Source organism: Enhydra lutris, unplaced genomic scaffold (assembly GCF_002288905.1).
Source record: "Enhydra lutris kenyoni isolate GAN:26980312 unplaced genomic scaffold, ASM228890v2 scaffoldscaffold14, whole genome shotgun sequence".
NCBI lineage: Eukaryota > Metazoa > Chordata > Mammalia > Carnivora > Mustelidae > Enhydra > Enhydra lutris.
In genome coordinates, this window is record NW_019154098.1 from 48,872,603 (window position 1) to 48,886,393 (window position 13,791).

A 13,791-nucleotide genomic window follows, 5' to 3' on the forward strand; every position below is an offset into this window, starting at 1 on the left:
CTAGTTCACAGTAACTCCATGGGGTCCATAGACCTACCTCGCAGCAATTTCCATGGTCCTTAAATGCATAATTTGAATGGAGACATGGTAGAGCCCTTACATTGGTTTCTTGGTCTTTGTGATAAGAGCTCTTATCAAGGAAGTTTATGTGGAAGCCTCTGAAACGGTCCTCTTCCTACCCTCTTCAACTTTAGTCAACACAGTAAATTAAAACAATGTCACAGACATCATCAAGATTGCAGACTAAGAGGTCCTATTCTGTCCTAATTCCCTCAAAAAAAAAAAAAAAAGATTTAGCAACTATCTACAAATGAAAATAGCTGTGAGAGAATGCTGGAATATAATTAAGATGCTGCAACATGCCCCTAAAGCACAAAAACCAAGAATGGCCATATAGAAAAAGGAAGGAAACATTTCACCTGTGTCACCTCATTTCCCAGGCCAGCATATCTCAGTTCCAAGAGAAATCCTCTCCATGGTGAATTCTCTGGTGGGTGTAAAGAAGAGCAGGTGACATGATCATCCTTCACCACTGAGGATCTCCACAGTATTTGCCAGTGTGGACCCACCTGGTGGACACAACAGAGCCAAAACTGCTGGGCTTCCCTGGAATTGGAGCTACTTTGTGCTTCCAGAGCTAGCATCTCCATAGCTCTCTCAGTATTGGCACATGGACACCTTGGACCCAGAGCCATTACCACACACATACCCTAATCCGAGGAGGATACAGAAAGCCTACTTAAATAAATAATGACCAAAAACTTCCAAAGCATGCAGAAGGAAGACATCAAGATTTGAGAAACAGAAAGAACCCAAGTAGGCTGAATATAAAGAGGTCTCTATCAAGACATACTATGATTAAATTTTCAAGTCAAAGACAAAGATGGTTTTGCAAATAGCAAGAGGAAAACAATTTATCACACTAAAGATTATCAGGAGAGAGTAGAACAATATATTTCAGGTACCAACAAACAAACAAACAAACAAATAACAACCTGCCAATGACCGTATCTGTCAAAAATGAGGAAGTTCATCACCACTAGACACACCTTAGAAAACCTGCTAAAGGAATTTCTTCAAAATGAAAGAAAGGCATGCTAAACAGCAATGTGAAAGTACATGAAAGCATAACTCTCACTGATACAGGTAAACATACAGTCAAATACAAAATAAGGCAACATGGTAATGGTGGTATAAAAATTTCTTCAAATCCTAATATAAAAGTTTAAAAACAAAAATATTAAGAATAACTATAACCACAAAAAATTGTTAAGGGATACACAATATAAGAAGAAGTAAACTCTGACTACAAGTACACAAAGTAGGGGAGGGGTGAAAGTGTAGAGACTTTATATGTGATTGAAGTTAAGTTGTTATCAATTTAAGAAATGAAATTACAAGATATTTAGTGATACACAAAAGATAAAGAGAAAAGAATCAAAGTAAATCACTATGAAAATATCATCAAATAACAAATGATGATGACAGTAAACAACTACCAAACAGAAAGAAAACAATTAATAAAATGACAATAGTAAATCCTCTCTTATCATTAGCACTTTAAATGTAAGTGGATCAAATTCCCCAATAAAAAAACACAGAGTGGCTGAAGAGATCAAAATAAAACAAGAACCAGTAATACTCAATGAGAGACTTACTTTAGATTTAAGGACACATATAATAATGGACTTTAATAGCCCACATTCAGAAGTGGACAGAGCATCCACACAGAAAATCAGCAAAGAAGGAGCTGACTTGAGCAACACTATAGACCAAATGGACCTAACAGACATATACAGAACTTTCCACCCAACAGCAGTATAGTCTTCTCAAACGCACAAGGAATGTTCCTAGGATAGATCAGGTGTTAGGTCACAATCATTACAAATATATTTTTCAACAACAGTGAAATGCAACTAGAAATCAACAACTATAAAGAGACGGGAAAATACACAAATATGTAAAAATCAAACAACATATTTCACCAACCACTGGGTCAAAAAAGAAATCAAAAGGCAATTTAAAAAAATATCTCAAGACAAAAAAACAAAAAACAAAAAACCACATCACATACCAAACTTATGGGATGTAGAAAAAGCAGTCCTAAAAAGAATATTCATAATGATAAATGCTTATATTAAAAAGATTTCAAATTAACTTTATGCCTTAAGGAACTAGAAAAAGAACAAACTGAGCCCAAAGTTAGCTGAAGGAAGAAAATAATGAAGAATAGATCAGAGATAAACCAAATAGAGGATAAAAAAAAATTTAAAAATCAATAAAACTAAGGTTTTCTTTTAAAAAAGATAAAATTGACAAACAGCCTAAGGAAAAAAGAGAAGTTTTAAATATATAAAATCAAAAATGAAAGAGGAAATATTACAACAGATGGTTCAGAAATAAAAAGACTTATTAAAGACTAATATGAACAGTTATATGCCAACAAATTGGATAACCTAGAAAAAAAATGGATATATTTTAGAAATATACATCTTAACAAAAGTAAATCAGACAAATAGCAGCCTGAGCAGATGAGTAACAAATAAGGAGACTGAATCAGTAATCAAAAATCTCCCAGTATGAAAAGCCCAAGACAGAATAACTTCATAAGTGAACTCTACCAAACATTCAAAAAAGGATACCAACCTTTCTTAAACTCTTCCAAAAAATAGAAGAAAGGTCACTTCCAAACTCATTTTATGAGGCCACACCACTCTGATGTTAGAGCCAAAGACACCATTAGGAAAGAAAACTTGGGCCAATATCCCTGAATAACATAAGCACAAAAACAAAAACAAACCTAAATAAAATAAATTCCACAATACTCTGAAAGGATTATACACTGTAACCAAGTGGATTTTATCCCTGGAATGTAGGAATGGCTCAATATTCATAAATTATACAATGTGATTCACCACAGTAGAATTAAAGGGTTTTCATTAATTAACATGATCATGTTAATAGATACAGAAAAAAACATTTGACAAATTCAACATCCATTCATGATCAACACTGAGCTATAGAAGGAATGTACCTCAACAAAATAAAGACCGTATAAAAAATGCTAATAGCTAACAGTATAATCAATGAAGGAAAAACTTGAAGATTTTTTTCTAGTATCTAGTCCAAGGAAGAATACCCAGGCTTGCCATTTCCACTTAACATAGTCTGAATTCCTAGACAAAGAAATTGAATGGAAGATGAAGAGGAAGAAGGGGGTGGGGGGGAAGGGGAGGATGAAGAGAAGTAGAAGTAGAAGCAGAAGCAGAAGCAGAAGAAGAAGAAGAAGAAGAAGAAGAAGACCACCACCACCACCACCACCACCACCACCACCACCACCGATTATGACAAGGGGGAGGGAGAGAAGAGGAGGAACAAAGAAAGAAAGAAAAGACATGCAAATAGGAGGGAAGGAAGAGAAATTATCTCTGTTTACAATCCTCAACTTTCTGTGAAATCACAAAAGACCCCAAATAGCCAAAAGAATCCTGAAAAAAAAAAAAAAAAAGCTGGAGTCATTACACTTCCTGATTTCAAACCATATGATAAACTTACAGTAATTATAATGGTATGATACTGGCTTACAAATAGACACATAGACCAATGGAACAGAATAGAGAGCTCAGAAATAAACTCCCACATATATAGTCAAATAATATTTGCCAAGGGTACCAAGAACATTCAGTGGGGGAAACAATAGTCTTTTCAACAAGTAGGGCTGGGAAAACTGAATAAACACATGCAAAAAAATGAAATTGGACTCTTACCTTATTCACAAAAATTAGACTAAAAGATAGGATCTGATACCTTAAAACTCCTAGAAGAAAACATAGGAAAGAAGCTTCTTCACATTGATCTTGACAATCATTTTCTTGGGTACAATATCAAAAGCAAATGCAACAAAAGTGAAAATCAACAAGTGGGACTATATAAAAACTGAAAAGCTTCTTAACAGCAAAAGAAACAATCAACAAAATGAAAGACAAAACACATAATGAGAGAAAATGTTTGTAAACCATATATCAGATAAGGAGTTAATATCCAAAATATATAAGGGACTCCTACAACTCGACGACAACAACAATAAAACACAATCTTATTTAAAATGGGCAGAAGAACTAGATATTTTTCCAAAGACAACCTAGTGGCCAATAAATACATAAAAGATGCTCAACATACCTAATCATCAGGGGAATGCAAATCAAAGCCAGAATAGGAAATCACTTTACACATTTTAACAGAATGGCTATCCTCAAGAAGACAAGAGATAACATGTGTTGGTGAGGATATGGAGAAAAATAAACCCGAATACAATGTTGGTAGTAATATAAATTGGTTCAGCCAATATGGAAAGCAATATGTAACTTCCTCAAAACAGTTAAAAAATAGAACTACCATATAATTCAGTAATTCCACTTCTGGGTATATACTCAAAAGAAATGAAGACAAGATATTGAAGAGATATCTGCACTTCCATGTTTATTATCGCATTATTCACAATACCCAAAATATGGAAACAACCTTTATCTGCCAATGGATGAATAAGAAAGAAGATACATTATCTATATAATAGAATGTTATTCAGCCATGAGAAAGAAGAAATTACTGTCATTTGTGACATGGATGGACCTTGAGGACATTATGCTAAGTGACATAAGCCCAAAGACAAAAACTGTATGATATCATTTATCTGTGAAATTTTAAAAAGCCACACTCAAAGAACAAAGACATTAGATTTCTTAATTTCAAATTATATTATAAAGCTATGATAATCAAACAATATGCTACTGGCATAAAAGCAGACATGTAGACCAGTGGAAGAGAATAGATATCCCAGAAATAAATCCATGCAGTTATGGTTTCTGATCTTCCACAAGAGTACCAAGAAACATACTGAGTAAAGGATACATTTTACATTTACATCAGTAAATGTTAGGAAAACTAGATATTCATATGCAGAACAATAAACATGAACTCTTATCTCACATCATATACAAATATCATCTCAAAATGGGTTAAAGTTTTAAGATAAGACCCGAAACCATAAAACTCTTAGAAGAAAACAGAAATCTTCTTGACCTTGTTTTAGGCAATGATTTTTTGGATATGACACCAAAAGCACAGGGAACAAAAGCAAAATAGACAAGTGAGACTGCATCAAACTAAAAAGCTTCTGCACAGCAGAAGAAAAAAATGACATAGTGGAAAGCAACCTACAGAATAGGAGAAAATATTCACAAACCATATATCTGGATGAGGTTAATATATATCCAAAATATATAAGAAGCACAACTCAATTCAAAAAGTGAGAAAAGAATCTAAATAACCATCTCTCTCTCTCAAAAGAAGACATAAAAATGACCAACAGGTATATGAAAAAGTGTTCAACATCACTAATTACCAGGAAAAAACAAATCAAAACCACAATGAGTCATCACTTTACACCTCTTAGAATGGTTATCATCAAACAGACAAAAGGTATTGACAAAGATGTGGAAGAAAGAGAACACCTGTACACTGTTTGTAGAAATGTAAATTAGTACAACCATTATTGAACACAGTGTAGAGTTTCCCCAAGAAACTTAAAAATAGAACTACCATACAATCCAGCAATCTCACTTCTGTGTAGACAACTAAAGAAATGAAACGATTTCTAAGAAATATCTGTATTCCCATGTTCATTGCAGCATTAGTCACAATAGCCAAGATATGGGAATAATTTAAAGGTCTATGCACGGGGGCGCCTGGGTGGCTCAGTGGGCTAAAGCCTCTGCCTTTGGCTTGGGTCATGATCCCAGAGTCCTGGGATCGAGCCCCACATCTGGCTCTCTGCTCGGCGGGGAGCCTGCTTCCTCCTCTCTCTCTCTCTGCCTGCCTCTCTGCCTACTTGTGATCTCTATCTGTCAAATAAATAAATTAAAAAAAATCTTTAAAAGTCTATGCATGGATGAATGGATAAAGAAGATCTCAATTGCTACAACATGGATGAATCTTAAGGACAGTATGTTAAGTGAAATCAGCCAGACATAGAAAGGCAAATTTTGTAGGATCTCACTTATATATATAATCTAAAATAGTCAAACTCATAGGAGCAAAGAGTAAAATGTTGGTTACCAGGGGCTGGGGTTAGAGGAAATGAAAAGCTATTGCTCAAAGTTTCAGTTATGCAAGATGAGTAAATCATACAGATCTAATGTATAGCATGGTGACTAAAGTCAACAATACTGTACTGTATGCTTGAAATTTGCTAAGAGGTTAGATATTAAGTGGTTTCACCCCAAAAGGATTGTTAATTATGTGCCATGATGACTATGGTAACTAGCTTGATTGTTTTGATAATTTCACTTTATTTGCATGTAAGATAAATATATACAATTTTTATTTTTCAATTACACCTCAACACAACTGGAGAAAAAAATACTACATCCCAGGCAGAATGGCAGGTAAATGCTACCTTCATAGACCCACTACAGAATTCAGAGGTAGTGGTCCCATCACATTCCCATTTTAATTCATGAGTTTTGCCCTCATCAAATGAACAAACAAACAAATAGATTCTGAAAGATTAGAGTTGACTACTACTTGGTCTACTACATGGACCAAGAAGTAGCTCTCATTATAGCTGCTGTGCCAAGTGTGGTATTTTTTTCTAAAGCATATTGAAATGGCATCAGGTACATATTATGTGGCCATTGAATGGCAAATGTACTCTTTTTCATCTCTATCAAGAAAGATCAGAAACATTACCCATTCACATGTGATCAACAACCATATGGTTTTATATTGTATCATTTTTTATCTTATTCTTTCTTTCATAGTTTTATCCATCCTCGTTCTTTTTGAACCTGAGAATGTTGTAGGTTTTTTTTTACTTCAGTCCATAGTGGTAAATAGTTTGGCTTTATTTGGTTTCATTGGCTCTTTTCTACTCTGAATATCTTGACCACCTTAAATCTAAAACTGGCTTTCTCTTAGCCACAATTCTAGTCAAACCACATTTGATCCCCATGGAGAATATCCAGAGACCCAGAAAGATATTGAACTTTAATTTTTTGACCGGCTGATAGTATCAAAATCATGAATACAAGCCAACTGTAAAGGAAACCTTCCAACTGTAAAGGAATCAATCCCTTGATCACCTTAGCATTGTTCTTGAGATTAACAGGATAAGCATGCATTCTTAATTTGTCAAAAAGACCTTTCATGATCTGTCCTGTTTTCCTCTCCTCAAACCATCTGTTCCCTCTCCCTTATCTCAAACTACCCTTCTTCCTCATTCGGTGATCCAACCACATTGGCTTTGTCCTAGTTATCAAATACTCTATATAATCCCTGCCAGTGCGTGGTATGTTGTTGAAGGCATCCCTCATTAAAATTTCTTAAACAAATTTCAAGTTCAATATTAATAGTATAATTTTCATTTTTAAAAGATATATTATCTTTAATACTTAAGAATTCACTGAAGATACTTGAATTTAAATATCTGAAAGAGATCAAGTTTTATAATGATACTTTGTTGTTTATGGAAAAAGCAAAAACTCATTTCTTACTGTGGCGTCACATGAAGGTGGGTGCATCTCAGCAAGCATAAAGTTTTTGAAGTCTTCATTGACAAATCCTTGGAAACGCTGAGGTATGAAAGAAGCTGTTGACTCATTTTTTTCAATCAGATTGCTATGTATCTTTGTTTGAGGTCTAGCTGAACCTTTCAGTATTATATAAAATCCATCATTTCCAACCACTGAAACAAAACAAAACCAAAAAAGCTATACTATTGACTTTATTTCCCAGGCTTTTTGATATAGACATGACCACAACACATATTACAGTTGCTTTGCTTTTGTAGATTTCTCTTAGTTTATGCAATGAGAACTCTAATGTAGCAGTTAGGCATTCACAAATAATTTACTCAAATAAGAATAAAAAACACTATACTCAAATACTATACTCAAAAAAGAATAGTAAAAACATGTCTCCATATTTGGAGAATTCTTTTCTGACAATTATAATAATCGATCCTCTTATGGAACTGATAGATTCTAGAAAAAGAACCATGGTAACATGTTACAATTAATAATTTAAGATATTTAAAGAAAAATAGGATCAGAAAATTCTTTGAATTTTTTAAAATGTTTTCCCCTCAAAAATGCAATTTTGCTTATTTTATATAAGTAACTATATATATATATATATATATTAATTTTTATTTGTCTTTCCTCTGGGTATGATGATGATTGCTCATAGACACTCATTTAGAAAGAGAGATCATTATTAGAAAGAAAAGTTTTTTCCAGTATTTCTTTTGCTTCACATTGTAACTCTCCATAATCTTCCTAAAGTTTAACTATGCTCCTGTAAGTATGGTTGGTTTACTCAGTTGCGAGCATTCTGAATGCGACTTAAATCTGTTCTAGTTCTTCCGAAGCCTGACCTTTTAAAGAAGCAAAGCATAGGACTGGATTATGTCATTTTCCAATTGTTTACATTATTTTATAGGATTGGAGCAAATTATTCAAGTGTTGTGAGAAGAACTTTTCTTAAATTTTACTTATTATCTTGCAATAAATAGAAACTTTACAAATTGATTTTTAAGAACAATTGTAGGGGGTTTTTTTGTTTTTTTTTTTTTTCCTAAGAAATGACAACTGCTTGCCTTCTCTGCTTTTTTCTAAATGAGTGCTTTATTAGTGGGGCTTTCTTGGTAATCATCTGTACACAGTGACTATAGGATAGTGATTTTCAGTCTTCTTTAAAGCAAGGGTTGTGCTTGCTTGAATGCCTGACCTTAAAATAGATTCCTTTCTGGATAGCACAATATCACTTCTTACTAAACATCTAATCTATGTGGTGAAAGCACTGTAGAAACGTTGTTTTAAATAGCTATCAGATGAGCTGTATGAGAACTACATTGTAGAAAGAACACTGTAAAGGTAAAAGGTATAAAATTTTGTAAGAGTATTAATGATTTTGACCAATTACATAGGTGAAAAAAGCAGTTGGGTGAAATGTGTATTCTGATAAATAAATTTGTATTCTGTTTTTGTATAGATTTTTTTTAAGATTTTATGTATTTATTTGACAGAGATCACAAGTAGGCAGAAAGGCAGGCAGGGGGCAGGGGTAGGGGGGGAAGCAGGCTCCCTGCTGAGCAGAGAGCCCAATGCGGGGCTTGATCCCAGAACTCTGGGATCATGACCTGAGCTGAAGGCAGAGGCTTTAACCCACTAAGCCACCCAGGCACCCCTGTTCTTGTATAGATTTAACTGGCATTTCTTAGTATAGAATAAAAATTGTAGAAAGAGCTACATTGTGTGAAATAATTTTATTCCAAGGGCTCCTAGTTGCTTACCCAATATGAATAGTCTTTTCCTTTACTAACAAAACCACAGTTTTATCGGGTGTTGCCTGTGCCAGTTTAAAAATTACATTTGCCAATACTCTTACAAGCATGGCTCTGTGACACGATTCTGATTAACAAAACATTGGGAGAATTTTTGCTTTCCAAATATGCATGTCACTCCTTCCTGGATACCAAGACAAAGATATGTTAGAGCTGGAGAAGCATCTTTCTTCTAAAAGGAAATGGCAAGGAGAACATTAGGATATTCACCCTGATACCTTTAAATCTATCTTGTGACTTCTCATTATGTAACATAAATAAATTCTGAAATTTTTGTAAACTAGTGCCATTTAGTTCTCTATTACTCACAACTGAACACAATTTCTGTGAATATTGTTGTAATTTCACTTAACTCTAACCATAACACAGGTTTGCCTTACTGATGGACCTGACTCTTCCGGTGCTCTGAAGAAAACCTTCCTTTTTATTCAGGGTTTGGACTGATGAGAGTGAATATGACTAAATAATCTCTACTTACAATGCATTAATTTTCACATTTATATTCAAAAAATATCTGTAATATTAAGAAGGCCTTTAAGGAGTTAAACTAATTAGCAGGGAAGTAGAATTTGAGATTCACGCCAGAAAATATTTTATCAACCCTCAAATTATAACTCACAAATAATAAGTCAAATTAAGCTATTCTGGAAGCTGCTAACTCTCCATTATATATAAAGACAATGATTGTATTTGGGTTGCCTAGGTGGCTCAGTTGGTTAAGTGTCTGCCTTTGGCTCAGGTCATGATCTCAGAGTCCTGGAATCAAGTCCCGCATCCAGCTCGTTGCTCAGCAGGGAGCCTGCTTCTCCCTCTGCCTGCCGCTCCCCTTCCTTGTGCTCTCCCTCTCTCCCTCTTTCTCTTTCTATCAAATAAATTTAAAAAATCTTTTAAAAGATAACAGAAAATGAAAATTCTCAGAATTCATGTAACATCTGAAACTGGTCCACAAATATATAGATAAATGATATACACAAAATTAAAAAAAGGTCTAGAAGAAAAAAAATACAATAGAGTTAAGCTTTCAAATAGCAATTGAAATATTACTTAAAAATCACAAAGTGGTGTTAAACTTATGAATTGTGACAAAAATATATTTATTAACAATGTAAGATAAATATAAGCTTTTGAAATTCATAAGCAATGAGAAGGAACCTATAACATAGGCTCCTTATTCAAATTTTCAAAATACACAAAATTATAGTATATAACTTTTTAGAAAAAAAAGCACTCCAAGCATCTAAGAAAAATTTGACTATAAGAATTAAAATACAGATCAAAATGGCTTTAAATCTTGATTCCCAGGTCTTGCAAAAGTAAAAGAATTCAATGAATTCAAGTAGGTTAAGAATTAGTTTCATATTATTATTTATCTAGCCAAACTCCATGACATGAAAAGGCAAAAAAACAAAAACAAACAAACAAACAAAAAACACAAACATATTTTCATAAGGGCTTCAAGAAATTTCCTAGTACAGGACGGACCTCATGTCTTAAAATATCTTTTAACCACACTTGAATTAGCTGAACAAAAGGCATTCAAAAGGAACTGAGAATACTAATAAGGGAAAGTTTACTCATTTTGGTACTGAGTTTTCAAAAGGTCAAAGGCCAAATACGAAGTTTGATTAAAGGAAACACGTTTGTGAATTCCTGACTAAGAGTCTCCTGGTCTCTGGTTCAGCTAAAATCAACCATTTTAAAAGGATTTAAATGTTTCAAGGAACTATAATTGGATGAATAAAGTCATATTGTCACCTGGGTAATTCTTACTTGGCCTGTAAAATTGAGTTTAAGTATTATCTATTTACCAGGGAAGCCTTTGCCTGACCTCTGCCTTGCTCCCATCCATACTAATTAATGCCCCTCCTCTGCGACCTTTTTTCAAAGAATTTCTGTCATGACACTACGTTTTCAGTGTCTGCCAACAGATTCTAACGTCTTGGAGAAGGATCTCTAACTTTGCTCTCAGTATCTCCAGCCCAGAGCATATTGCCTGGATTACTTTAGACATTTAGCAAATACTCGAATGAACAAAAACTTAATTAATTGTCCTTATTGTATTTCTCTCCAAAGAATCTTTTAAAACATTTGGGGAACAACTCATTTTTTTCCTTAGAATTCTGTCTATTGAGAAATAAGACAAAATTCCTGGGTGGCCTAGTTTCTTCCCAGTCCATTAGGTGGGAACTTAGGAAAATACCAGAAAGTTATGTGACTTTTAAGCGAGGTGGTTTTATTCATGGAATCCTCATATTATAAGGTCTAAATGGTCCCATAGATAACATAACAAAAGCAATGAATAATTTTTCACAACTTTTATTATATTAAGGTATGTTTGGAGATAGGATTTTGCTCTTTGGGGCTATTTTTCTTCCCATAAGTTACCAGGAGAAGTTATATTAAGTATGTCTCATCACCTTTTTTTGAATACTGCTATAACCTGTGGAAAATAACCTACAAGTAACATTGGATATTTATTTTAAGATTAAAAAAAAAAACTCAAATAAATAAATCTAGAGGTAAGTGGCAGGGATGAAGAGAAATTTATTTCATTTTATTTTGGGCACTGATCTTCCACTGGAATAGCATTAATACTGACACTTCCTGTCCAATATTTGCAGAGATTTCATAAAGGGAGAATTTATAATTTCACAAATTGTTGATTGTTTTTAATAACCTTAAAACATTTTTGATATTTTTACTTAGTTCTTACAAAAAAAAAACACACACTAAGAAAATTCCATATTTCAAATTGCTTGTTCATATCCATAACATGTTATATTAAGACCAAGGCTGGGGCACCTGAGTGGCTCAGTCCGTTAAGCATCTGCCTTCAGTTCAGGTCATGATCCCAGGGTCCTGAGCAGGCAGAGGGAGAAGCAGGCTCCCTGCTGAGCCAGGAGCCTGATGTGGGACTGGATTTTAGGACTCTGGGATCAGGACCTGAGGCAAAGGCAGATGCTTAACAGACTGAACCACCCAGGCATCCCTACAATATTGTTTTAAATTTTAGTGAAGAAATGGAACAAGGAAAAACAAGATGGAGGCAGGAATATATTAAATTAAAAAACAAAATCTGTAAAATGCTATTTATTTGTGAGGAGATAGTACTGGGCCAATGGACAATTTTCACTCCATTTTCCTTACTTTAAAAGAAATTTTAATATTACTAGTTACCTGTAGTTTAGCAACTACAAGAGATTTTTACTCCATTTTTTAAATAAATTTTTACTACATTTTCCTTACTTTAAAAAAATTTAATATTATTAATTACCTGTAGTTTAGCAACTACAAGAGATTTTTTTAAATTGACTTGACTGGAAGTCTCAATACCACTGAATTTCCTTGGAGTTCTCAAAAAAAGAAAACAATGTACTGTAAACACAGCTAAATTTTTCACAAAACACATTATTTAAAATATCTTATACCAGATAATAACCAGAGTATTTCTAAAGATTTAAAAATCATTTCTACATGGGAAGATCAAAAGGATGGCACCTGGGTATATAACCATGGGATTCACTGATACAATCCAAAGGTAAGTGTTACTTTACCTGAAAGAATGAATGAATGACATCTATTCTCAGACTATCATTCAATATATTGACTAAGAACTGTGTTCTTAGACAAATTTTGAATTGGTACTGTGTATTCAAGAATGCAGTGGCTGGGAATGACCTGTAATACTAATTAATGAATACATTCATTTGTTAAAGATTTATTGAGTAGACTATTTTGTCCAAGCACTGCAAGTTAGGTCATGTTTCAGATTAAGAACCTAAGTATATTAGAGTCATCTCTGTTTTTGAAATGAGGAGAGATAAGATAGCTTGGGAAGCTAAAGAACTTGAGACCAAATCATGCCTGAAGAATGTGTTATGGTATATATGCCTAGAGATATGCAGGTGGTAAATTAAGAAATTTTTTATCTCTAAAAATAAGTGGAAGCACCTACAACAACAAAGAATGTGTTCTTTCTGACCCAAATTACATAAAATTGAACATTTTAAAGTAGTTATCAAAAGTTCTGGTCTATTAAAACAAAGAAAAAAAGTCTCAGTAAAGGTTTTAAAAAATATCTTCTCTTAAGAAATACAACTTCCAGATGGATTTTCCACTATTTTCTGATTTTTAAAATATATCTCTGGATAGCAAGGTCAAGTTTTTGTTCATGGTTGTTAATAAAAGTCAATTAATTTTAAAGAAATCTATATAATTCATAATTTGAGCTTTAGAATTATTGGCTTATCCAGGGAGATTCTTTCTAATAATAATTAAATATCATGAAGAGTTGTCTATTAATGTCATTATTTCTATTGTCTCCAATGAATATAATATATAAATCACTTCATACATTGACATTTAAAAACTCTGTGGCTACATATCAAATA

The 13,791-nt window shown here is 33.4% G+C and overlaps 1 protein-coding gene across 1 annotated transcript in view; it reads right to left on the reverse strand.

The window, feature by feature from the left end:
• Nucleotides 1–13,791, reverse strand: part of LOC111146500 (cyclic nucleotide binding domain containing 1) — a 461,604-nt gene that overhangs the window by 206,062 nt on the left and 241,751 nt on the right. Inside the window, exon 6 of the mRNA XM_022502041.1 lies at nucleotides 7,551–7,741. Within this exon, the coding sequence (XP_022357749.1) occupies nucleotides 7,551–7,741 (191 nt within the window). The remainder of the gene's footprint in view (nucleotides 1–7,550; nucleotides 7,742–13,791) is intronic.